The sequence below is a fragment of the Bactrocera tryoni genome, chromosome 2 (genome assembly GCF_016617805.1).
Source record: "Bactrocera tryoni isolate S06 chromosome 2, CSIRO_BtryS06_freeze2, whole genome shotgun sequence".
Classification (NCBI taxonomy): Eukaryota; Metazoa; Arthropoda; class Insecta; order Diptera; family Tephritidae; genus Bactrocera; species Bactrocera tryoni.
Window position 1 is genome coordinate 83037048 of NC_052500.1, and position 27601 is coordinate 83064648.

Below are 27601 nucleotides of genomic sequence, written 5' to 3' on the forward strand. Positions count from 1 at the left end.
CAACGTCTCTGACAGAACAGGAGTTTTTAAAACGTTTTTTTGACATGAAAAAAATAATTACTCCACCATGTAAGAGTCGTGGAGCAATTGCTCATGTTGCGTTTGCTTTAGAAGACATGTTAGCGCAAGGTTGCACCACAAGTGTAGGCTGTTTGCATGGGAATCTGATATAGTATGTTCGATTCGCAACTGTCAAATGCTTGACGAAGCGAATACTACTATTTTAGGTGTTTAAAATTGCCATAAATCCATTGAGGCACCCTTTATTAAAAAAAATTATACAATACAAGAGATTTATCACCATTACATTGCAGAACTTCACGCTAGGAGTTGCATTTATGAAACCAATCATGAGATATACAAACAAAGCAAAATACTTCGATGCTCAGGCGGAGCTACAAAGATTCTCACTTAACTTTTACTTTTGTTGATATTAGTTCAATGAATAGGTTATGATTGTTGAACGAATGGAATAAGTGATTTATAGCAGAGAAATAAGTTAGAGTCACAACATCTGGAGCCAGAGTACATAGTTCATTTATATGCAAAGTAATGCTTAGTAAAAATATTAAAACACAATTTTGATCTATTTGATACTTGCAAAGACGATATAAGCTGTAATGTGTAATGACTCTTGCTTTCTTTTCGAAAGAAAATAAAATTTCCATCTACCAACCCACATTGCGTAATTTCTGTGGAAACTGCACTTGACGTTTTAATGTCCAAATAATGACATGGCAAACAACTTGCTTGGTGTTTGTATGTTAAAATGTCTTACCACAAATGGTAGCCTAAATATGCAAAGAAAATCTCATTTAATTATCATTTTTTATTTACTATCTCGTACACACATTGCATACATACACGAGTACATATGTATGTACCAGCCCATTTGGGGGTTTCTTTCGCTGTTATCAATTCCTCAACTTGTGTACTCTTGTTTTCAATCATTTCGTCATTTGCATTGTTGACAAGTTAAAGTGCTTTTTTATACTCTTGTTCATTTTATACTTTTAAATATTGCATAGTTTTTCAATGACTCTGCTTTTTGGTATCCGTCATAGTCTATGCAATGGCTTTTAGAGCATTCTTCGGCTATTTCGTCTTGGAACTTTTTTTGAGTGGGCACAGTTACAGTACTTACTGGTTCATATGTATGTATATCTTATGCTGAGAAACTGAAAGTAAAAGCTTTTAGGACCGCACTTTTATAAATGCTTTTACTCGAGTGCAAGTAAATGGTTAAGTATTTGTTTAAATACCGAAATATTAACATAAAATATATTATTTTTGATTAATAAATATTAACTAAGTTTAGAAGCAACAAGAAAACACGTTTACCTTGGCTGCACCATATAATACCCCTCAAATGGAATTTTTTTGTAGCAAGCACATACACTCGTATAACTAAATCTGAAAGCATAATCGGTCAACTATTTGCATCCAATGGAAAATGTTTGGTCAGTTCTTTGTAGACACATTTCTTGATATACTATAAACGAAGAAGGATCTTATAAGAAGTTCTTTATTTTGTATGGCTTTACATTTTTTTCGGCAAAAATTAGCAACCTTAGTCTTGCAATCTTCTACTCTTTTAGAACCCCAGAGGTGGATGGTGACTGATGCTCAGAGCATATTTAAATTATGGAGGGAACACTTCTCCAGCCTGAATGCTAGTGAAAACTTAACATCAAGAAATTCCCGATTCCCAATTGATGATGATGGAGCAGACGTTCCATTGCCCGACCGTGAAGAAGTTCGAATAGCAATTACCCGTCTGAAGAACAACAAAGTGGCGGGTGCCCATGGTGTGCCGCCGCAAACACGGCGGCGAAGAACTGATAAGGAGCATGCATCGGCATCTTTATAGAATATGGTTGGAACGATTGGAATTTAAGTACGGTCCGACCAATCCGAGGAGATACTACAATCTGCGCCAACTATTGTGGGATAAGCCTTCTCAACATCGCATATAACGTTCAATCGAGCGTACTTTGTGAAAGAGTAAAGGCCACCGTCAACAAGCTGATCAGTGTGGCTTCAAGCTTGGAAAATCAGTAACCGACCAGATATCCACCATGTGCCAAATCGGAGAAAGACCCGTAAAAAGAGAATCGACTCACACCATACCCACATAACTAATACGGCTGTGTAAACTGACATTGAGCAATACCAAAAGCTCCGTCAGGATTGGCACCTCTTCGAGCCGCTCGATACCAAACAAGGTTTCAACCAAGGCGACTTCCTATCGTGCGATTCTTCAATAAATCCTGGAGAATATAATTCGAGCTGCAGATCTGAATGGAGAAGGTACAATCTATTAGTTCTGCGGAAGATTTATTGAACTCTGAGCATTAGTATCGGCAAATACCGCAGTCGATGGAATAATGAGCTGTACGAGATAAGAAGTAGAGGAAGAGGGAGTCTTCCACTCCGTTGGAAAGATCAGGTGAAGAAGGACCTGGCTACACTTGGAATCTCCAATTGGCGCCAAACAGCGAAACGGAAGTCCGACTGGCGCAGTAGCCGTGTCTACGCCAATAAAAAAGAAAATAAGTTTCGCAATCTGGGAACGAATTTTGTGAAAGTTGTCCAAAATTAGTTGTTGTATCGTGAGATATATTCAAGACTGGAAAAAAGATTGTTGACGTTGGATCCCACACAATTTATCAGTCGCTCAAACAATGGCTCGTCGAGATAAATGTTAAAAAAAAAGAATAGTGTCTTCGAAACACGTCTATGATATCGTGACACGTGATGAATCGTCAAATGACTTCTTTTCATATATAAAAAATTTTGTATATATAAAAAATAAATACTAGGGTTATATTTGAAGATTATAGCTTTGTCGTAATAATCCATGCCGAATTTTTCGAAAATATGAATCTTGTCTAGTAAAAAAGTTTCGATCGATCAGTTTGAATGGGAGCGTTATGTTATAGTTGTTCGATATCGGTGGTTCCGACAAACGAGCAGTTTCTTGGGAAGAAGAGGACGTGTGCAGATTTTATTCAGAATTCAGAACGATATCTCAAGAAACTATTCCCAAAGTTTGCATATATAAGTACATACATTAGGAGAGAAGAGAGACATGGTTAAATTTACTTAGCAACGTTATTAGTCAGACACGAGGCCTCTCTTTGTCACCTTAACCGGTTTGTAGGTGGGGTTCGACGAAGAAATATTTCAAATGAATATATTCGGAAATTTCAATTTTAGTATATATTTTTGTGTGTATTTGGCGAACATGTATAAAATAACAGAAATATTTTAGTAAAGGGTGAATAAGGCCATCATACATCGATACCAAAAGAGAATTTGCTGATAATGAGTAACGAGAAGGTTCTCGTGTAAACGCTGTCTTAAAAGACTTAGTGCGTTAAGCATGTCCATACACTATATACACATTTGTTTTGCAATAGTTTCAGCGATTTATCTTTCAATCACTTAAATAATAAACATTTACATATGTATATACATATGTATGTGATCATAAACAACAACTAATTTGCAGATCTATCAAAAACGGAAGTCTAAGAAGTTTCTAACAGCGATCTCTACTATGTTGCCCGCCAACGTCCATTGAACACAGAGTTCAATAGCAAAAAGTAAAAAAGACTGCGATACATACATACATACACATTAATAAATTATTTATATACTTGTATCTCAGTGCATATACATATATATTTTATAGTTCAAATATCACAGAGCTCAGCTCAAAGTCAATACTTTAGAGTTATTGGCAACAAAATATATTTCTACATATTTCAATGCTTACAAACATATAATATGTCTTCATATTATATATGTATATGGTATATATAAATTCACATACATACATTATTGCATATGTATTGATGCAAAATCTAACCCTAAGCTATTTTATGTTGAACCACAAACGCCACTTCAGCCATTTCAGCCACTGCGCGCGCCTGTTGCCCAGCTGCTGTGTGGTGGCTCGAGTTATCGAAAAAGCAACAAAAAATCTCCCACATGTTGCGCATGATTAAACAGCTTCCATATAAGAATATATGTGCTTGTTGCTATGTATGCATAAAAATGCCTCTTAATATAAATTTTTTATTTTAGATTTTTTTGCTTGAACATTTTTTGTTGATTGATTTGCGATGTGCAGTGAAGACAAAATAAACGAAAAAATTGGAGCAAAATTTGTGGCAGGAATTCAGTGAATTCTTCCGCACCGTAATAAATTTAAAAGTAGTTAAATATCTGTGTAGCACATGCTCATATTTTTATATAGAGACAATCGCCATTGGATTCAGTTACAAAGCATTGGAATATGCGCTTGCGCTGATAGTTACAACAGCCGAGAAAACTTACTAAATTGCATTTAAATTATATTATAAAGTGAGAAGTGTTCATACAGCCAGCTAAGCACGCTTTAGGTGTATACACATCTGGTACCAAGTATAGGTACTTTTTCTAATAGCCCTTTTTGACAGATCACGCCTGAACAGCGTTTATAAATCGTTCAACTTTATTCTCAAAATTTACGTTCTGTAAAGAATGTGTTTCGTGCGCTTCGTCCAACTTATGGTCAACATAATCGGCACACTGACCAACACCATCACCTATCTTGAGATCCATCATTCATTATTGGATAATATTCGACCGAGTGGACCACGTCCAGTACGCAGTGAAGAAAATATAATAGCCGTAGCTGAGAGTGTAGACGAAGACCATGGAGAGTCGATTCGGCGCCGTTTGCAGTAGCTCGGACTGACGTGTGGATTGACTTAGCGCATTTTTCAACGAGATCTTAAATTGAAAGTGTACAAAATCCAGCTTGTGCAAGAACTGAAGCTGCTCGTCTTTCGCCAAATGATATTGCTTCGCTCTATGGGCTCTTGAAAAATTCCGAGAAGATCAGATGTTTTCGAACCAAATTTTATTCAGCGATGAGGCCCATTTTTATGTAAGTAAGCAATATTGCCGCATTTGGTACGAAAAGCAACCTCAAAAGATTCAAGAGCTGTCATTTCATCCAGAAACAACAACGCTTTGGTGTGGTTTGTGGGGCGCCATGATAAGTGGATAACCTGAAATTGAAGCTCGTGATCTTGGTGACATTTGGTTTCAACAAGATGGCGCCACTTCCCACACGTCGCATCAATCAATAGGTTTACTGATAGAACACTTCGGTGAGCAGATAATTTCACGTTTTAGGCCCGTCGATTGCCCATCGAGATCGAGTGATATCACATTCTTAGACTTTTCCTGTGGGGATATGTAAAGTCTAAAGTCTATGCGGACAATCCCGCTTCGATTGAGGCCTTGGTGTAAAACATCACGTGTCGTTCGCCAGTTATCAGTCGAAATGCTCGAACGAGTCATCGAAAATTGAACTCAACTGATGGACCATCTGAGCCATAGCTGCGGCCAACATTTGAAACAGATAATATTCAAAACATAAATGACAAGGAATGTTCTTTTAAATGTAATAAGCATTCCCCATTAAATTTGAAATTTCCTTATTTTGTCTTTAAAAAAAAGGTAACCTCGAAATGGATCACCCTTTATATATTTTTATTTAGTTTTTACTTAAACGCTTAAAATACCTTTTGAACTATGCAATTAAGTAGCTTCTATTGTTGTGGGTATTGTATAATTTCATCGCCCCTCCCCCACCCCACCTCGGTAAAAAGTTCCCAGCCGGCGCGAGCCGTCATATCTAGTTTGCTAATTTTTTCCAGTTTATTTAAGTTTTGTTTTGCCTCTTTTTTGCCTCTTTTTTGTGCTTTATTTCGTCAACTAATTTAAGCGGGAGGGAGTGTCATTCCATAAATGACGGTTTATGTAGAAGTAGCTTTGATGCTACACGCACATATTTGAATACAGTTATCTACACAAATGTATCGACATCCACATACCAGTTACGCATTTCTATCACGGTTTACCGACTTGACGGCTATCGACAGCCAGCCAGCCACCCAAATGCTTTTCGTAAATTTATTTTTTGCTGCTGGACAGTACGCTTTTTTGCACATTCCTTTTGTTTTTAATCGTTTATCTAATAGTTGCATTATTTGCTTCACATTCTATGAACTGATTTCACAGTAAACTAGAAAATCAAATTAAAATGCATGTTTTGAGAACTTATCTGAAATTGATCTTCATACATGAGCTTGCTCAATACCGTTTTGTTGGCGGAGCTTTTGCTGAAGCAATTTTTTTTATATACTTTGGTGCGTCTGTTAATTGACTGTATAATCGGAAACCGGATTTTTTTTCTTCGAAATTTAGAATTTCTTGCTGTGTATTTTGGTTCCAGAATAATAATTTTTTTTTCGAAAACGTTATAAAAAGAATAATGTATTGATTTAGCATTATTGGGATCGTAAATCTCGATGTGAACTGAATTTTTAAATTCTTTCAAAATTTCAATGCAAATATTTTTGAATAACAGTGGTAAGGTTTGGAGGTTAAATCAACTGGTGTTCGAATGCATTTTTTCGGCATTCGCTGATCAGTTTTACGCATGGAACACTTCCTTCTCCTATTACAGAATGATATCGTGAGGAGAGGTACTTCTATTTTGTAATATTGGGTAGTCGAAAAAGTCTTTTCGTTTTTGATGTATCGCTCTGGTTGACCTGTCGTTGAAAAAGTCGATGAAATTATGGAAAAGATTGACCAGTACCGTGATATAAGTAGCCATGACATCGCTAGGGAACTTAACATTCATCATCAAAAGGTTTTGAACATTTTAAAAAAGGCCGGCTACAAAAAGAAGCTCAATGTTTGGGTACATGAGTTGTGTATGAAAAATTTAATGGACCGAATTAACTAACTTCTGCGATTCTTTGATGAAACGAAATTAAATCCACATCTGAAGCGAATGGTAACGGGAGACGAAGCTCAACAACTGGTCGCAAAGCTAGGATTGACGCCTCGTAAGGTTATGCTGAGTGTTTGGTGGGATTGAAAAGGAATCACCCATTATGAGCTGTTTTAGGCTGGTCGAACAATTGTTTCTATATTTTACTGTCAACAACTGATGAGATTGAAGCCAGAACTGATTAATAGAAAGGGCTTCGTCTTCCATCAGGATAACGCTAGACCACACACATCTTTGATGACTCAGCAAAAACTGGGAGAGCTTGGCTGGGAAGTTTTGATGCATCCACATTATAGCCCTGACCTTGCACTATCGGACTATCTTTTGTTTCGTCCAATGCAGAACTTCCTTAATGGAGTAAACTTGGATTCAAGGGATGGCTGTGAAAATTACTTGTCGCAGTTTTTCGCCGAGAAACCAGAAAAGTTTTACACTGATGGAATAAAGTCTCTCGTGGAAAAAATGGCACAAAGTGGTCGATCAAAATGGTATAAATTTGGTTCATTAAAGTTCATTATAAATATAAAAAAAATAAGTTGAAGTTTGATTAAAAATACGAAAAGACTTTTTCGACTTCCCAATACTTTCTCACTACCTCGCCGATTCAAATGTTAATAGTCTTTTAATCCATAGTGCAGTTTTATTAAGTATATGTACATATGTATGTACTTAGTCTTCTGAGAAAAAACTATGAGAGTGATTAAATTTATTGAATTGATAAGCTAAAATAAAAATCGGCAATGAACGTGCTTATGTTTTAAGAACTGAATAACATAAAAATGAACTAGTTCTGGTTTTAAAAATAAAAATGAATTAATTCGCACTTGGGCGGCAATTAGCATTATCAGACAGCTGTGACACTCAGCGCGATAAGAGAATCGAGTTTTACGCAAAAAAAAGCCAAATAAATAAATAAACAAAAACAAATAAGGAATAATGATAATTTTTAGGAATCTACTGAGCATTCATGTTTTATATACTTACAAATACTAAATATTTTATATAATATCTACTCTATATGATAGCAACAAAATTGCTACACATTGAACCTCTGAACTTTCGCTGAACACAAAAAATGCGCTTGGTCCATTTTAAATTATCTATTAATTCAATTTCTTCTCTGACAGATGACTAATTTACGAATATTTCGCTTTCATTTCAGCTCCATCGCACGCCGATGAGTGTGAGTATATTCCGCAGCCTGGCTCAAGTGGTTCCTCGAGTGAGTCAGTTAAATTGAACAAAATAAAAAAAGTGCACTCTGTGGCAGCTAAGTTGGCATAGGCTCTAATAGAATTTCAAATTAGTATTGATTGAAAACTATCAAAAAATAAAAGGAATTTTGTTTAAAATTTTCTCATGAAGCCAGAGTTGTGTGCGTGATTTAAAAGCCTTTCATATAAATTGAGCGCAAGTATAACAAACAAATAAAAAAATGTGGTTACATTGTTGTTGGAATATGATGGGGCCAGCACGATTACTAAGGTGAGTAGAATTTTAAAAAATTTGTCAAAAATAAGTTTATTTTAATTATGACCAAAAGAATTACTTATTCGTGAGAGAAATATATTTTAGTGCTTCCAAGACAAATTAAAAATAAATCAAAATATTTTAAGTCTTAAAGGACACAGTGCGACTATCTAAAAATGGCGATGGTTTGGAAACAGTGCTGTATCAATTGGGGTTGATTCTTATGTTTCGGGATTAGAGATCAAAAACAAATTTTGTCAACGAAAATCGCCCTTTTGATTTCAAAATATTCTCCTGTAAGATCTATACACTATCGCATGCATTTGTACCTATTGTTTGTCACTCTGATTGAGGTATCTACAAAATATGCGTTCTAAACGCATCAACCGCATCTACAGATGTCGAAAAACTTTGAATTCTTAGTTAATTATTTACGTAAGGGAATACAAAGTAGTCATTTGATGATTCATCAGCTGCCTCGATATCATAGACGTGTTTAAAGACTCGCCATATTATTCTTTTTTAACATTTCTCTCGACCAATTTAAACCAGCCTAGTTTGAGCGATTGAAATTTTTTTTGGGATGCAACGTGAACAATTTTTCTTACAGTCAATTGTTCATGAAATATTGAATATATGCTGGTCCCATTTTGGGATGCCTTTCAGCTCATTCAGCGAATTCATCGATCGACTGAAAACGGGTTCCAAGGAGCGGTAATTTCAGTTTGGGGACAAGAAAAAATCACATGGATCCAAATCTGGTGAATGCGGTTGTTGATCGATGAATGAATAATTGCGTTTTCGGCTTTAAGTTCAGTCACAATCGTGGCTCGATGCGATAGAGCTTTAACATCGTGTATAATCCATGAATTGGTCTTCCACAATTTCGGTCGTTTTCGATGGATGTTTTCATGCAAACGCCTCCATTCGGCCAAAGAACTCCTTATAGATTGTCTGTCCTTTCGAAACAAATTCGTGATGCACCAAACCACGAATGCCGAATAAAATAGAATGAGATTCACTTTGATTTTGAGATCGTCTGGCAAGAACGCGTTTCATACCCAAAATATCCACCAAAATCATTCAAACAGACTGATGTCGAGCTCCCTTACCATCTCTCTAACACTTGTCTGACGATTTTCTCTCACTTTTTTAATATTTTCATCAGCTGAAGAGGTCGATGGTCGTCCAGAACGAGGCATGCCTTCAACGATCTCTCGACAGTCAAGATACGTATATGTGTATGTATGTCTCTTAAGATTAGTTTGAAGACAAAAAGTAAATATTTTTCGAGTCACACACGATCTCCGACAGTGATATATATTGCCCTCCATTGCTGTAGTGATTCCAGCCTAATTTTCTACAAGAAGATATTCTTAATTCGAATTTTACTCGAAATTTTGAATTGTTGTTGGCCTACCATATTCAGTTTTTGGTCAGATCAAGAAAATTATGAGTTATTGCATCTATACTTATATATATCCGTATGATATCGCGATAGTGCTCTGATAATTTGTTTCCGAGTAATCGCGGCGGCAAATTTGAAAAATGCTGCTTGAAAGCGTTTTTGAATATATATATGTACATATATATACATACATATGTATGTATATAATAAATTAATTTTTTAACGAAATTATGAAAATTATTTTATGTTTTCCTTTTTACAATAACCAAAGAAATTTTGTAAAAAGTTTAGTTTATCGAAAAATAAGTTATTTGCTCATCATTACCAATACATATGTACTTAGGTATGTTGAGAAGCGATGTATTCTAGTGTTGATCCAAACATAATCAGTACTCATATTGATGACTTAATCATTGAAAAAACAAAAAAAAGAGCAATAACACATTCTAAGGAGTTTTATTTTTAATTTTTCATAGCAAACCCAAATTCCGACAGTGTGTTTCTTCGCCGAATTGTCGATACTTTTATGTGACAACAGATTTTGTACGTTTTACGACTATTTCCATGCCTTTTATGATTATTATATGAAAGTGTTGGTGCACTCGTTCAATACTTGTGTGAGCAAGCGATACAATAAATACATAATTTATTAATTATAGCCTACACTCCCCGGTCGTGACACGCAGCGTGCTGTCATAAATCATTTCGTACATCTCAAACACAGAACCACCAAAAAACAAAAAAACACACAAATACATACACATGTATAGAATATAAAAAATAATAACTTTAGCTACATATACATATACATATATACATATATAATTGAAAGATAGAGTTATGTAATCCAAAGGCAGCTCGAATTACCCAATTGAAAATACCGAGAAATCGCATCATTCGAGCGGACTTCAAGCACTACGACCGAAAAACAAGCCGCAAGCGCAGCTTCACCCTCTTACACCCTCTTTTATATATTGGCAATCTAGTGTCTTATCAAAGCTAATTACCAGCAAAGAAGTTGCACAATTTCACCGTTTGGAGTAAGCATTTCTCGCATTCGTCTCGGTTGCATCGACGGCCGAACTTAAGAGTTTAATTGCCTTCAATTGTTTAATGGTGGTGCATTTCAAGTGGCTTCCATTTTCTCAGCTTCAGTTTTTTATTGCATTTTTGACACTCGGCGAGCTGTCGCTCAGGCAGCTTGCCGGCAGTCAGCGGCGACCCGAGCTGTCACTGATTCACCCAAGCTCAACTGCGCGCCGTAGGCCACTAATTTGGGCGCTTTGCGTCGTCTTTTTATTTCTCACAATCCCATTCTTGGATGGTTTATGACCAACGCAGACTCACTTAAAAGCAATCGTAAAAGCTCAAAACGCTGCTGAGAATTCAGCGACTTCTGCAAACGCGCGCCTTGTTGTTATTGTAAGAATTTATGTGCTTGCTAAGCAATCAAAATGTGTTTTTTTTTTTTTAATTTTGCTCAAAGCGGTCCGACAGTGCGGTGGGTGGCAACTGCGGGCGTTTTTTGGAATTTCTTAGCACGCGCCTCTTTTTCGGTTGTTTATTTATTAATATTTCTCTATATGAAATGAAATTGAAAAAAGATAACAACATGTGTATGAGTGAAGCTACAACTTTTTTATTTGTTTAAATGTTTTAAATGAATTTATGGCTTCTTAATATGAAAATCGTAGTTGAATTTTTGTTTTATTTCGTTTTAATTGTCTTAGCAGTAAGGGCGTGTAGAGAGTAGGGCGGGTTATGGCAAAATAGGTGTGTACGTGTGTTTGTGCTGCGAAGAGAGTTAAGCTGCTTAGCTGTGTTATTTATGGTTGTTAGGGATAAAATAATAACTGTAGTATTATTTACTGTGCTTTCGTGGAGATATGCGCGCCAGCTGTGGACTGCATATGCACTCTTATATTGATTAAAAAAATAAAATATTAAAAAAGTTGACCTTCCTACATATGTATGTACGTTAGTCTGTTTCATACTGTGAGCTTTAGAAAGGTTAGTATAATATTGATCTAACATATAGTCGGTTAAATTAAGAACAGCAGTATTATACAAATTTATAATTTAATTTCATTTAAAAACCTGGACCTTAATCTATTTCAACTCAACTTGTGTTGTGATCACTTCAAAAGCTCAAAATGTTAAAAATTATATTTTAGTGCTAGAATACTGGCTTTAATAAGGTCTGCTATTCACATATGTATATTTTTACTTTCGCATTCTACTCTACATATTTCGATGCATTCTTAAACCAGTTGTCTTATTATGGTTCATTGTCTAAACAAGTGCATGTGTCGGCTTAAGGGGTTACATGGATTTCTTCGGGTAAAAAATAACCTTTTTCAACAATTTTTTTCTCATATAAAAATTAAATATTTTATTAGATTTTTTTTGTTATAAACGTACACTAGAGTATTAACAAAGAAATACTGAAATTTTTGGAAAAAAATATTTTAATCTAGGCCATTGCGACGTCATTTCCGGTGACCCCTTGGAAAAAAGATGCGCCCGCGTTGGCAGGATAACTCCTTACAGGATCATCTAAAGTTTAATTAAAAACTTAATTTAGAACTTGGAGGAAGGAAAAAAACTGAAAATTGGATTTTTGGCAGACCTTTTTACAAAAAAATTTAAATAACAGTGAAAATTTCGCGACATTTTTTTTTCAAATAGTTCTAATCGAAAAAAATACTTCGTCAAAGTCTTTAAGAATTGTATCTCAATGACCTGTGACCTCATGAATATCGGTTGAGTAGTTCGCGAAAAATTTTTCCAACCGACTTCAAAAACACAGTTTCGAGGGAAACTCATTTAAAGACGGCGTACTTAGTCTAGCTAGCCTCGATCGCGCAAGTTCTCAAGGCTGTATTTGGAGACTATTACTCGTAACAACTTGACAATATTCTGGAGGTTGTAGAATTTAATAAGATAATAAAAGAAAAATTGATTTCTTGAAGCCCGTAAACCCATGTAACCCCTTAAACTAGGAATTTAGGCAAGGAAGGAATGTTGAGTGTAATGGAAACCGACATCATTTAATAAAATGTGTGTATTGCAAGGTTAGATGGTTTCAAAATTAAAATGCTCTAGAACCCCTTCCATTTTATAATAAAGAAGGAACAAGAGAACTCAAAAAATGTTTGTAAGGCATTGCCTACAGAATCTGAATTTAGGGTTTCAGCAATGACTCTGAAACAGTTCATAGGTTTATGAATAAATTTGAAAAAAATTTGTTTCACCTATTTTAAACAAATCTTCATTACCATCTTCAACATAAAATCCTGAGCCAATACAAACATGCCAACTCTACATCCAATGATTCTCACACTTGTTATATGTAAGCCTCGGCTACAATGGCTTTCAGTGTCTTCAGCGAAATTTTTCGTTATCGGCTCATTTTTGGAGCGCCATTCGCTAGATTGTTGGATAGTTTCGGCATCGTATGTATTCATAAACCGAGCTCTCGGCGCCAGTGATTATGAATGATGAAGGAACGTAGGCTACCTTGTCAGACATCTCTTTTGTGACTTTTTTTCGTTAAAAAAAAATTCAGGTTTTTTGGTATGAATCTAGCATTGATGCTTGTCATACCGAAAATATTAAAGAAAACGTGTTGAGTCAGTCTCTAAGAGATATTGAGATCCATTGATATCTCTGGCATGACTGTTTCTTTAACTTTTTCGTTGTAATCGTCATCAATAAAGGTGTGTAGATGACTCATATAAGGCAAGTTTGCGATGACATCACGAACTTCACTGGATACTTTGTGTTACTCATATACTTGTTCGTAATAAATTAGACTCCCGAAAACACTTCTACAATATTTCCGACGATTCCGTGGCTGTGACTCTATGGAAACCATAAAATTTTAAGCAAACTCGTTGTTGAAATTTTTTCTATGGTAAAAATCGTCAGACAAAAATTTCATCTTCCGGTGTCAGATATAACCAATATATAACCAAAACTCTAATTGTGCTCCAATATGAGTAGTTTTTATTACATCGTTTTTCCCTCGTCTATAAATTTATAAAAGTAATGTTACGGTATTTTGCATTTTTGGTGAAGATATGGGGAAAACTTACAGAAAAATAAAAAAAGATTGTACCAATTTAGGAAATATTGGTTATCGATTCTGTTTGCGCAGTTTAAATCTTGTATACCGAGTCATATTCGATTAGATGTCTATACCAGCTCTGTTAAAAATTGGACCGTCAAACTATAGGTGTTTTGTCTAGTAACAACAAAGTGATCAGTTGTCAAATAAAGTGGATTTCTGTTGTCTTTTTCATATTACTCGTGCGAATCTCTTGTTTACATTTTTAACTTAAACACTTGTAAGAATTTGCACTATGTGATATTTACCTCGAACCCAACCCACAAATTCTTGCACGCAACTGATTCTTACCTTCCATCGTGAGCTCTAACCAAGATAAATATCCGTGGAATTCGCGGTTGCGGTCAAACGTCAAACGGCAGCAATCGTCAGCTGTCACTTGTGTCAACGGCGATAGCCACAACTAAGTATACATACTTAGTATTGGTACTAATTTATCAATGAACATATTTCTAATATTTCTAAGTATCAGTAGTTAATTGTTTCCCACACACATTCGCCGCTGACTGCCGATTGCATCGCTTATCTGCTCATTGCTTAACCCTTCACATCGCCTACTGGCATTTTGTGCACACAATTCAAATTTATATATATATGTGTGTGTGTCGTTGTGGTTTCTGGTTGCACATTGCGTGCTCACATGTCATGACAGTGATTTTCTACGTTTCATTATTTCATGTTGTTGTCTTATGCTCGCTCGCTTGTTGTGATTTTTCCTAATGGCGTCTATTTGTATTTATCTCGTCATAATTTGTTGTTGTTGTGCTTTTCTGGTTTCGTCAAATGTCATATTTCTAACGGTTCGCTTGATTGAAGGTTGGCATAACATTTCCATTGACATTTGGTGGTCAATAGTAACTGCATGTTGCGTGTTCGTCATGCATCTAATATGACAAGTGAATTTAGGAGTACTGACGGCAGACAAGTCTTCAAATGAATATGTGTGCGTATATTTGAGGGGGGATATATCTGGAGGCATATGTATAAGATTTGTATATGAGTGATTTTTAACGAGAAATGGCTGCCACTATTTAAAACTTGCTCTCTACAGGTCTAAAGAACGTATTTATGGATACTGATTTGTAGAAGTTAGGATTTAAGACATAGACTGGTCCTGTTGAAGCTGTCACCCTTACATGTCTTAAATATTTTGAGGAACGTGGTGCTGGAATGAGTACCAAGAAATTAGAGTTAGATATTACTGGCTGATCAAAGATCACACGTGGACTACTACACGTGAACTACTATATTTAGTCCTTTGTGAGTCCATAGAAACTATAAATAAGCAAAACACTTAGTAGTCAATCTAAATTTGCACAGGCACTCAATTTCCATTACCATCAGCTCGGTTGGATGTTTGAAGGTATGTGCTCCTAAGTGCTTAAGTCTTGACCCCCAAAATGCGGGAAATTCAAAAAGGAATTGTTGAGTTGTTTATACCTCATCTTCTTCCATACAGCTTCTGCAGATGGCGTCTGGTAGGCTTCCTAGCCTTACTGCGTGGACGCCAATAGGGCAATGGCCCGTTAAAGGCCCAAAACTAGGGAGAGGCGAGCCTTGCTGAGGGCAAAGAGATTACGAGGTCTCTTTCAATCGATCTGTGGCCTAAAGGATTTTGTGACAGCGCATATACCAATGGTGGCCCAGCGCTAACCAAGTTTACCTTAGGCTCAGCTATTTAGTAGTAGAAAACAAGAGGATATGGGAGTACCGATCCGATCCCATTCTATAGATAGCTACAGTTTATTCCTGCTAAAGTGAAATCTTAAGAGTACTACGAAAAAGTTACTTATTTCCTTAAAATATATTTTTAATTACACTACTCATCAAATCTGAAGGAAAGTTGGGACTGATATGCTAAGAGATCTGTGGGAAGTTTGAGATGTCCTGAATGCGAATTTGAGATCAAAAATTTTCTTTTACATCTATTTTATTCATTTTAGCAAACGGTGGTGGATTGACCCCTACAATCCTTGACTACAACTCAAAAAATCCTACGTGTTAGGAAATTTTAACATATTCCGTTTTACCAGTAGTTTTAAGTAACACAACAGACCGACGATCTATGCTGATCCTTGTTAAGATCGACATCAACGCCTAGGTTAGGTTAGGTTAGTCTGGTGGACGAATGCGCCACGCGTAGACCAGTCGTGGTCTTTTGCGATATCAGATGGAATGTCATTACATGTCATCCATGAAAAGTAGTCATTCTTTAGAACACCTGCTTTTGACGCGAATTTCAATAAACTCTGTGGCTTCACTAACGATTTTCCAGTGTCTCATACCCTCGGGCCCCGAAATGCTTGATACGTTGCCTTGTCAATGCGGGACAAGTGCCCAAAAGACGCTCCATTGTTTCCCTCCACCTTGTTCTTGACATTTCTTGCTGTCTTCTTGATTTGTCAGCCTAATTCTGTCCCGCCCCGCCACGAGGCTGTGACCAGTTCGTATTCCAATTATGTTTCTACAGTATTTTCTGCCGAGTGTCAGTAGGAACTTTGTATATTTATGATCTACCGTTTTACACATCACTTATGCTGTTTTGCCAATAAGTAGAACCTTCCATTGCGTTCTGATCTAAATGTCTATAAGTGCGTATGTTACCAAATAAGCATTTGTTTAAACAATTAGAATATAATGTTTTAACTGTAATTTTAGTATATAATTACTTTGATTTTTTGAACATCTCTCACGTCATATACATATATACAAGTACATATGTGTGATACATATATATATAAAATATAATACTTAAACTACAAACTAATTAAACTATAAATACTCTAAAGTCTTGTGCTCTCAACAGATCTACATTTATCACCAATTTTCTCCTTTTGCTCATTTTGTACATTTTCCGAATGTCCGACTGTTTTCCCTGCAGTAACTTGCTTGCACACCGTCTTTTCTGCGTCTTTCTCTTGATGAAAATCCACCGAGTTCCAGGGCTGAGTTTCCGAGGTGCCCCAAATAATGTAAAACAGATTGCCCAGGAAGAAAATCACGGCGGCGATTGCGAAGATGATTTGCCATTGCGTACGATTGTGCTGTTATGACATAGAAAAATATTTAATATAGAGAATTTTAGTTTCCAAATTTCAAAAAACCATTTACATTATCTGTCACAATGACGCCTACAAGTAGCGGCGAGAGGATCGGCACAATATTCACGATAGTATTAGATAAGCCCATTAGTATGCCCGCATGATTAGGCGCCAGATCGATTGTGTTGAGTGTGCAGCCTATGGTTGAGCCACCATTGATGCCCACATTGAGTGTCATCAAAACGATTGCAAGTGTTGGCTGAGAGGAGTCCAAGAAACCGATACCAATAAGCAAGAGTGCCGGTATCCATAGAGAGATTGTGTTGATCGTCTTGCGCACCGCTGTCAGAGAGAGTATATTGCGTTTGGTTAGAAGATTCGCTATCGCCAAGTAGACGTACAACGAAAGCCACATTGTCAGGTAGGGTAGTGCCGAGAATAAACCGTTCTTCTTGATTTCCATATTCAGCACGCCATTCATGTAGGATGGTATTTGTGCTTGCAGTGTGGTGAAGCCCCAAGCCTCGGCGCAACGTCCTATGAGGAAGGCTAGAAACGGTACCGAAGTGAAGATTGCACGCCATGGTACTGGTATTCTTTGTTTATGAAAGTCATCATTGCGTTCAAGTGATGTCTCAATATACTTGCACTCCTGCGGCGTGATGAACTTTGAGGAAGGTGCATTATCTGCTGCGAACAAAAGCCAAACCGCGCACCACGCAAAACATAGTAACGCAGACACATACGAAATGCCAGGCCAGCCCAGTGAACTGCTGGCAATGAGACCGCTTGACGCCAATGCTACAACTGTACCAGAGTCAGTGCCGGAGAGACTAAGCGCTCCTAAAAGATTGCGTTCATGCAATGGCGACCACTTGGCGAGGTGGTCGTGTATGGCAGGAAAGATAACGCCTTGGAAAAGACCTTGTAACAGACGTATGACACAAAATACGGGCCAACCGCCGAAACGCACGCAGACAGGCGTTATGAAGCTGCAAACAGCGGAGGCAAATGTGGCGACGAATATAGTTATTTTGGCGCCGAAACGACGACTCAAATAACCACCGGGAAACTGTGTGAGCACATATCCCCAGTAGAAGCTGGAGAGTACGTATGATTTCTGCTGCTCATTCCAGTCATATTCCTTTAAATAACTGATTGTTAGTATAGAACTAAAATTAAGTATGCTCCAGAACTTACCGGAAAATCTGGATTCGTTGTATTGGCGTTCGTCATGGCCACTATAGCGACGGATACATTTAAGCGACTCACATAGACCACAGTTATATTGAAAAAGAGCAGCAGTGCCTGCAGATGGCGTATTCCAAAGAGAGGCGCTAAAAATTTTTTTTTGAGGAAAAAATTTATGATGAGGATTTTTGTATGTTTGTTAGAATCTTCACTTTTTAAATTTAGAGCTTATATTAATTGAGAAATGTTTACAGGGATTGTCCGGAAAGTAATAGGAGTGAGTCGATTTAAAAAAGATTATTGAACCAATCTTTACAGTTCTTTAAAAACTTTCAAAATAAATGCGATGCCAACGCGATTTCCAAGCACTAAGGCGTCACGGAAGGCATTTTCCGGAATAGCCTTGAGAGCCGATCTGTTTCATCGGTCTTTTCAGGCACGGAAACAAAAAAAGTTCGGTGTACCAGATCTGGGCTGTAGGGCGGCTGCGGAAGTGTTGGGATACCGGCCTTGCTTGCATTTTCGGCTTGCACCATTCACAGAAACACGTCGCGCGAAAATATTTGTCCTGACTCTCAAGGTGCTCGGAGACAACTGATCAGCCGCTCGTTCGTTAGCTAGGAACGCCCTCTAAGAACGCTCGGAAGAAAATCATTCCTATTACTTTCCAGAAAAACCCTGTATTACTATGATTCATCGAGATATATCATTTTAGATACGATTGTGTAATTTCTCTCGTTTCTAAGTCAGGCCTAATTACAGGACATCAATGATACTGAATAAGGTTGGGGAGTGAAGGTCATGATGCAATGTTGCTTTTTTTGTTTTGAGTAGGTTGCCGATATACTTATTTTAGACACAAACAACACTTTGCCGTCATTTTAAGTTGGTTTATGTACTTTAACGTTTGTCTTGTATGATCTTATTACTAGCCTTTTCTCTATGGAGTTGCTCCAAAATATTTCATTACTTTTTTACTTTTGACCGCTAGATTTCTTTACAGTCTCGAAAGTATACAATGAAAACAAAAAAAATGAATTTCTATTTGAGCTTCAATCATCAACTCTCTTTGGCGTTCACCATTCACTTTATGCAAATATTTCTATTACAAACCCTTTTCCGAAGGAGTCACCATTAGATTAATGTTATTTATTTTCCTTTTTGCTTTTTGGTTTATTTTAAAACTGTTTCCGGAATTTTTCGCGAACTTTTCAACACTGAAATACATTCAATTGATCGCGTTTCTTGCAAGACATAAAGAATTCCAAACGATGCAAGAGTTTTTAAAAGACTGACGACCGGCCCATGAAAACATTGCCGTGCGTCATTTATTTATTTTGATAAAATTGATACTCCAAAGACATGTTTTTACTGTTAGTACTGATGCCTTTACCTAATTAACAATTATTGTAGAACAAATGTCGTTTGCTTGTAGAACAAGTACTCAGTTTGAATGCAACTCATAGTCCCTCAATTTCGTAGAATGTGTGACGTTTAAAGCGGTTTAGAAAGGGGTGCGTTTCGATTGCAGCGTTTATGACGAAATATTCAATTTTTGGCACTCATTCTTCACAGTTAGCCGTTATTGCTTTCTATGCTAAAATGCTTACGTTTTTCCATCGTTTAATTTCTGGTTCGCTAACTGTTCTGTTACCGTTCTGTGTTTAGCGTGTTCTTTACGCGGCCGTGTCTAGAAACGTTTTAAGTTGAAAATCTGCTTGTATGAGCTAATAACAGTACGCGTTTCGACAATATGTTTAAACTTTAGTTAGTTTGTAGACATTTGAACAGCTGTCAATGATCCACAACAGTTGTAGGTGCTGTGGTCTGCGAAAAAAGTACCCCCAATTGAGGGTTATAACGTCATTTTATGTTGGTAAATATTTGTGGTAAAGAAAGGAAAAACAAAAATAAACTCAGGCCTCTATAAGGTTTGCTTTTGAGAGATAGGTTGCGGACCTAGAATTAGACTTATAGAAAGTTAAAGTATGTCAGAAAATCGGACAATTATATATCGTTCAATTAAGGGAAGATGTCATCAATATTAGAAGAGAGACCCTATATTAATGACTCAGAGTTCCTACTACCTAGTATAAGTATAGTATATCGCGTCATTTACTGTTATGTTATACCTAAATGCGTCATTACATATAAATATTTTCCTCACAATAATTATTTAAACTCATCAAATATTTTTTCGCTTTTCTAAATAACCGATGGGTGTTTGTAATCATTTATTTTTGCATATCGCGTGTTTGTATAAAAATAAAGTCTTATTTATCCTTTGAATGTACGAATTCGATTTTTGAAGAAAGCTTGGACGGTAGTGAGTAACGCTGTAACCTTTTGGAAAACATAACAGTTTACTGGGCTATTTGACCACCCGCTTTCTTGAACATTTAAAACTTTTAGAGTTCTTTCGGCTTTGCTTATTTATGATGAGCAAGGAAACGTTTGTGACTGTAATGGGTGGCTTAGAATATTTATAACCTAATGTATACATTAATTAATAGCATATTCAGAAAGATAATTGGAACTGCTCCGGCCAAAAAGATAATAGGGTGGGTCCGGTTATGTCGTAAGACCGACGCAGCTGACGCAGGAAACCACTAGACAACTGTGAATGTTGGTTCTTGTGCCAAAACTTTTAACACATTTAACTTACCACAAATTTTTTAAGTCGATTAATATCCAATACACCTTTACCGAGATGTTTCTACATCGGTCTGGCAAAACCTAGACAGTTGAGAACAAAGTGCCTTCATCCATACAGCTTTGATAATTTGCGTCAGACAAGACGGCCAAAAGGATCTCGCAGCCGCACAAGTTTTGGTCTGTGATAAGCTATTGCCAGAGCACAAGAGGACAGCGAGAAATATCTGTAAGAGTATCCTTTCTAGCAAGCTCTTCCTTTGCTGTTTCCCGCGTGTGCCTTAATAGCTGGCATACAAAAAATCTTATATTAAAGTACATTTATGCTATTGGCATTGATATTAACTACTTTTTGGTAAGTCTTGAAAAATTTAACTGAAAAATTTGATATACAATTGTTTTTATAAACTTGTTCTTTGTCTTTAATAAATAAAAAAGAAACGGTAAAAACTTTAGAACTATACCTGCGGCTTTGCCAGCTCTATTAATCCACTTTGAGAAGGTATTTTTGCACAACAAACTCTTCGTCAACTCTTGTAAACACACGCCAGATTATCTACGCAAAAGTGAGAACAAATAATAATCGAAATGAAAACATTTAAACAGATGTATTTACACTAATACAAAATAGACTCTTTGACGATTTTGCATTTCAATGTGAGCCGTTAGATTTGAGACCAAATTTACCATGAATGAACTCGTTGCAAATTGCAACTTACGCGGTGGTACAGTATTCGCCATTTAAATTGGTCTAACAAAACGCCTTTGGCAACTGAAGCGGTGCGGAGCGCATTTGTCAAGATGTGCTTACTACTTGTAGCGCTTGCCATTAGCCTACATCGCTTGGCGTTTTTGTTTCCACAAAATCGATTTTTCTTCTGCGCGGCAGCGATGTGAAGAGAGCAAGCAAAGCTACTCTATTTTTCAACACTCCATTAGTCCAATTCACTTATGATTTCAATTTGCATTGCAACATCTTCATTTTCATCTTCAGCTGTGCGCACCGCATTTCAGCAGGCATTTTTCAAAATCCATACACAACATTAGAATTATATACACATACTGATATATATATACATATATTTATAGCAGATATACTATATACATTTTTAAGCTGATATATGTATGCATACGAGTGCGCACATATTGGCATTTATGCTTTGCTGCCGCCGTCACTTGTTGCTGATGATTTTGCACTTCATTTGCTTGCTCTGATTGGGCGCCTCCGAACAGCTTCCAGCAGCCAATATGCTGCACACACAGCTGTATATATGTATTATGTACATATATGTATATATTTATAGCGCCACTGCAGGTTCAAAAAGGCCGACTGCAACTCGGACGTCTTCTAATTTTGCAATTTTGAAGATGCCTTCATATCTATAAAGATAATGTATTCATCGGTTTGGCAGCATTCCCATTGATGCCGATATGATGTTGTATAGATAATCTTCTTCGGATTGAAGTGTCTTAATTTAAAAATGAAGTTTCTGAGTTGAATATTCAAATCCATAGTTTGTATGTACTTGTAGATCATACTTTGGTTCAATAAGTTTTCATGCTAAAAGTCAATTCATGAAGAAGGCTAACAACTCTATTAATTGTTGAAAAATTTTAAGTGTATATTTGTACATTTTTTAAGAATACACCATAAATATTTGAAAAAAAAAAAAATTGAATACGTTTTAGCAAACTCCATTTTCCAACGGCGTAGAAAACAGAGTCCTTAAACTCTCTGCTTTAAAAAAACAGAGAGACTTCAAATGTTTATGGGAAATGTCTATAATCATTCGAAAGAACATTTTTTTCGATGACGGTTGACGGTTACGTTCACAGCGGCATCATTTTTGAAGAAATACGGACGATGATTCCACCGGCCCACAAACCACACCAAAACGTTGTTTTTTCTGGTCGAAATGGCAGCTCTTGAATCTCTACAGATTTCTCTTCGTCCCAAATGCTGAAATTTCGCTTGATACAAGCCCATTGAGCCAGAAATGGGCGTCATCGCTGAACAAAATTCGGCTCGAAAACTTCCGATCTTTTTGAAACTTTTCAGGAGTCCATAGAGCGCAGCAAAGTCGCTTGGGAAGGTCGAGCGGCTTCAGTTCTTGCACAAGCTGTATTTTGTATGTTTTACATTTTCGTAATAAAGTTGAACGATTTGTAAACATTGTTCAGGCGTAAGACTTTCCAAGATGAAATGTCAAAAAATACTGAACAAAACATATTTATTTTTTGAATAGGTAAAATCCATCGAAATGTGTTTTTTTATACAGTTGTGTTCCTCAGTTAAAATTAAAATTGTTTAATATACTTGTTTTTTGTAAACTAATATTCTAATCAGATATATTTCTCTTCTTTTATCAGACTGTGTCTCTTTCTTTTGCTGATCATTACCATAGTTGGTGCAGACATATCGACTGTTGAACGAATACGGGTAAGTCCAGATAAAAAGAGTCCAGTAATTTGTTTAAAATTCTAGTATAATTAAGTCTTGACAGGTTTTTCTAAAAAAGCGTTTATTTTTCATTTCAAAACTTCAACTTGTCTACATCTTGTCAAATAAACTGCATAAATTCTTGAGGGGTTTTCCGGAATTATTTGACACCCGAGCCCCAAGTCATATTTCGTTAGATTTTCATCAATTTATGTAAGATTTTTAAAATATTGTGTTTTACCACCCCGAACCCTTGTCTCTTGCATACAGAAGCTCAGACGTCGACGTTCTGCAAATTTTTTGGTGAATCCAAAGAGGTATCACATGTACTGCCTCATATTTTTTATGTTGTCACGTGAACTTCAACAATAGAGGTTGTAAGGCACGCCTAGTTGTAAATGTTCTTCTGTCATGGCGTTACGAAATAGTTGGATGTGAATTAACTTGGTAATTCTCATGTTGAACTTATTTAACCATAATATTTTCCTTCGCAAACTTTTGCTTTGTTATGTTCCAACACTTCACTACTTTTTTCTGGCATCACTTTTTCGTCTGGCAGCCGTATCGTATAACAATATAATAATCTTAAAAACTCATCTTAATCTCATCTCCATTTTATTGAAATCGTTGTATAATAAAGAATTTATGGTCATAAACAAAGCTTAAAAGTTAAACAAAGCATAAGCAGGTACTAGTTCTGTTGACTGACTGTTCCTCAGCTGTTTACGCTGCGACGTTTATTAATCTACGTGAATGGGAATTGAAAAAAAAAAATAATTATTCAAAGTACCGATCATTTCTTTTGCATATTTTGACCATATTTCTGGCACTTTATGAAAACCACGTCGTTAGAAATGTCCGTCTTTTGATGTAAAGAAATCACACATTCAATTCTCGACATCTAAATCGAAGTGCTGCTCAACTAATGCGTGTTCTATCGATACAAACAAATGGTAATCGGGAGGGGCCAAACCTAGTGAATACGGCGAGCGGGGTAGCTGCTCCCAGTCAAGTACTTTGCATTGTCGTGTAACAAAATTACTTTGTCGTGTCTTCTGGTCCATTCGTTTTTCCACACCACCACACTTTTATGATGACATAAAACACAGAGCATTTCCTTCTAACCGAATCGATGTGTCTGTGCAGTAGATGTTGCTGGTTGTCCTGGATTAAGCCATGACTTTTTCCGTTTAGTATTCTTAAAATAAATCCGTTTTTCATCGCAAGCTTTTGATAGAGCACGATCACCATATGCCTCGACAAGCATTCGATGTGATTCTGCATTTCCAAAATGCTATAGAATTGAATTCAAATTCGGTCACCAATATTGCCTTCCCTTCCAGGGAAGAGTGGGTGGCGAACTGTGTGGCGAGGTGGAGCAGGGCGAAGGTATAAACATCCATAAGGATGGGTCGAAAATAGACAATTGAGTGGGAGGTGGTGTCTTTTCAGCAAAACCAGATACCAAATTCTCCTTTCGTCTATCAGACCGCTACAGTTTTTCCAAGCAGAGATCACATCAATTAAAGAAATCCTTTCTGTTGTGATAAGAAGTGTGCTTGCAAGATTTATATATACAGATAGAATTGCGGCTTTGAAATCAATAAAGTCTCTTAGAGTCTTAAAGTCTCTTTCGCCAAAGTTGGAGAAATAATGCCTTGATCTCTTAGTAGATCTAGGATTCTCTTTCACGATAAACCTGTAATGGATTCCAGGACATAGGGACATCCTAGATAACTGTCAGGCAGATAAAATAGCTATAACACGCACCAAGGTACAGATGATCACTTTTCGGTACAAATTTTGACATTTTCGACACAATGAAAAAATATGACTTTGAGTTATTGAATATGTTTGACAGATGTCATGCCATATAAACAGAAAAAAATTAAGGCTTGTTTACAACAAATGTTCCACCAACACATTTGTATCTTAACGCTCACGCACTCGAAAGGCTACTATGCTTTCTTTCCGGGCGGATAAGACAAACATTATTGAATGAAATTTCACCATATTTTCATTTCAGGAAATATTTTCACTATAACTTAACCTTACTTTGTCTGAGTTAAGTGATATTTATAAAAATCCCATCTCTCGCCCTCAAGTGAGATTTGTAAAGATTTAGCTAGATGGCTGCCCTCAATTATGTTGCTGGCTTAGGGTGTTAAATAGTTCTATTTCAGACCCTGAAGCCCCTATTAAGTATATATTTATTTATCTTTTCTTTTGGAGATGGAAGCCGGTATACCTATAGTATAAAATGTATTCCCAAGAATAGCTTTTACTGAAAACAAGTAAGGAAGGGCTAAGTTCAGGTGTCACCGAACATTTTATACTCTCGCATGATAAAGAGATAATCGAGATTTCATTATACGTCATTTACATATTTTTCAAATACCGTATTTTTGTAAAGTTTTATTCCGCTATCATCATTGGTTCCTAATGTATATACTCGTATTATTCAGAAGAGGCATCAGATGGAATTCAAAATAGCGTTATATTGGAAGAAGGCGTGGTTGTGAACCGATTTCACCTATATTTCGTACATGTCATCAGGGTGTTAAGAAAATATTATATACCGAATTTCATTGAAATCGGACTTGTAGTTCCTGAGATATGGTTTTTGGTCCATAAGTGGGCGAGGCCACGCCCATTTTCAATTTTTAAAAAAAAGCCTGGGTGCAGCTTCCTTCTACCATTTCTTCCATAAAATTTAGTGTTTCTGACGTTTTTTGTTAGTCCGTTAACGCACTTTTAGTGATTTTCAACATAACCTTTGTATGGGAGGTGGGCGTGGTTATTATCCGATTTCTTCCGTTTTTGAACTGTATATGGATATGCCTGAAAAAAACGACTCTGCAGAGTTTGGTTGACATAGCTATAGTAGTTTCCGAGATATGTACAAAAAACTTAGTAGGGGGCGGGGACACGCCCACTTTTCCAAAAAAATTACGTCCAAGTATGCCCCTCCCTAATGCGATCCTTTGTGCCAAATTTCACTTTAATATCTTTATTTATGGCTTAGTTATGACACTTTATAGGTTTTCGGTTTCCGCCATTTTGTGGGCGTGGCAGTTGGCCGATTTTGCCCATCTTCGAACTTAACCTTCTTATGGAGCCAAGGAATACGTGTACCAAGTTTCATCATGATATCTCAATTTTTACTCAAGTTACAGCTTGCACGGACGGACGGACGGACAGACGGACATCCGGATTTCGACTCTACTCGTCACCATGATCACTTTGCTATATATAACCCTATATCTGACTCTTTTAGTTTTAGGACTTACAAACAACCGTTATGTGAACAAACTATAGTATAAAATGTATTCCCAAGAATAGCTTTTACTGAAAAATATTGACCTACTTCTCAACTTTGGAACCAACTCTCCAAAAAGCTTTATAATTCCAATGCTTTCCTGACTAGTAGTCAAATGTTTTACTGAAGGGTTACTTGCCGATGTTTGTGCCCAGATTCAGCGGTATAGCTTTACTGTTATGCTGAGTTACGGCACAACTCAGAGTGTGCTGAGTAAGAAACGGCGTAGAATAAACGTAGAAGTATTGATTGTTCGCTTAACTGATCACCGTTTATTGTTACATATTTTTAGGCAGAAATAAATATAAATGTTAGGCCCTATGAGTAAAAGTCAGTTATATCAAACAACTTACATGTTTGTATATTATGGGCGTATTATTATTAATTTAATTAATGATGCTGTCAAACGTCTTAATTGAATGCAGTTACGCCATCATTCCTTATTTTTCGTAAACTTAATTTTACGATGCCATAAACACTTGGCAGTTGCGGTTGTACCTATTACCGTTGACCTTCTCCTACAAAACTACTGAACTTTAAAGAATTCTTGTCATGTACATATGTCAATAAATACACACAAACACACATACATGTGTACGCAAATGCATTGGCCCAAAAAGTTTTTGAACTGTGAAAAAACCGGCACAGCCGAATTTAGTCGAACTTTTCCCATGGGTGTGCCGTCGAACAGCATGATTTTTCACTCAATTTTGAGCTGAAGCGCACGAGTAAAACAGCAACAACAACAATGTCGAAGAACATTACGATCAATATCAGCGCTAACGCGCCCTGCTCATCTTTAATTGGACGCAGGAGTACATGTAACGAAATCAACAAATGCAACAACAATATGTAATGTAACAAAAAAAAAAAAAACACAATCAACAATATAAACAAAATAGAAAAAATGCAAATCAATTTGCGGCTGAAATTATATGTGAGATAAATCGAGCGACAAGTAATTTACAAGTCAATTGACCTTCACAAATATTTACAACAACAGTAATAAACATTGCCTGAAGCGTTACACTGCATATGTCTGCTCGGCTGTGTTTGCACGCGTGACATTTCGTCAGAACGTTCAATGAT

The 27601-nt window shown here is 36.5% G+C and overlaps 1 protein-coding gene and 1 pseudogene across 1 annotated transcript in view; one reads left to right on the plus strand and one right to left on the minus strand.

Moving 5' to 3' along the window:
* Positions 1 to 27601, plus strand: part of LOC120768658 (thrombospondin type-1 domain-containing protein 4) — a 106034-nt gene that overhangs the window by 15441 nt on the left and 62992 nt on the right. The window contains exons 2-3 of the mRNA XM_040095435.1: positions 8025 to 8347; positions 23124 to 23193. Of these exons, the coding sequence (XP_039951369.1) occupies positions 8298 to 8347; positions 23124 to 23193 (120 nt within the window). The 5' untranslated portion in view covers positions 8025 to 8297. The remainder of the gene's footprint in view (positions 1 to 8024; positions 8348 to 23123; positions 23194 to 27601) is intronic.
* LOC120768663 lies at positions 16393 to 27360 on the minus strand (annotated as a pseudogene).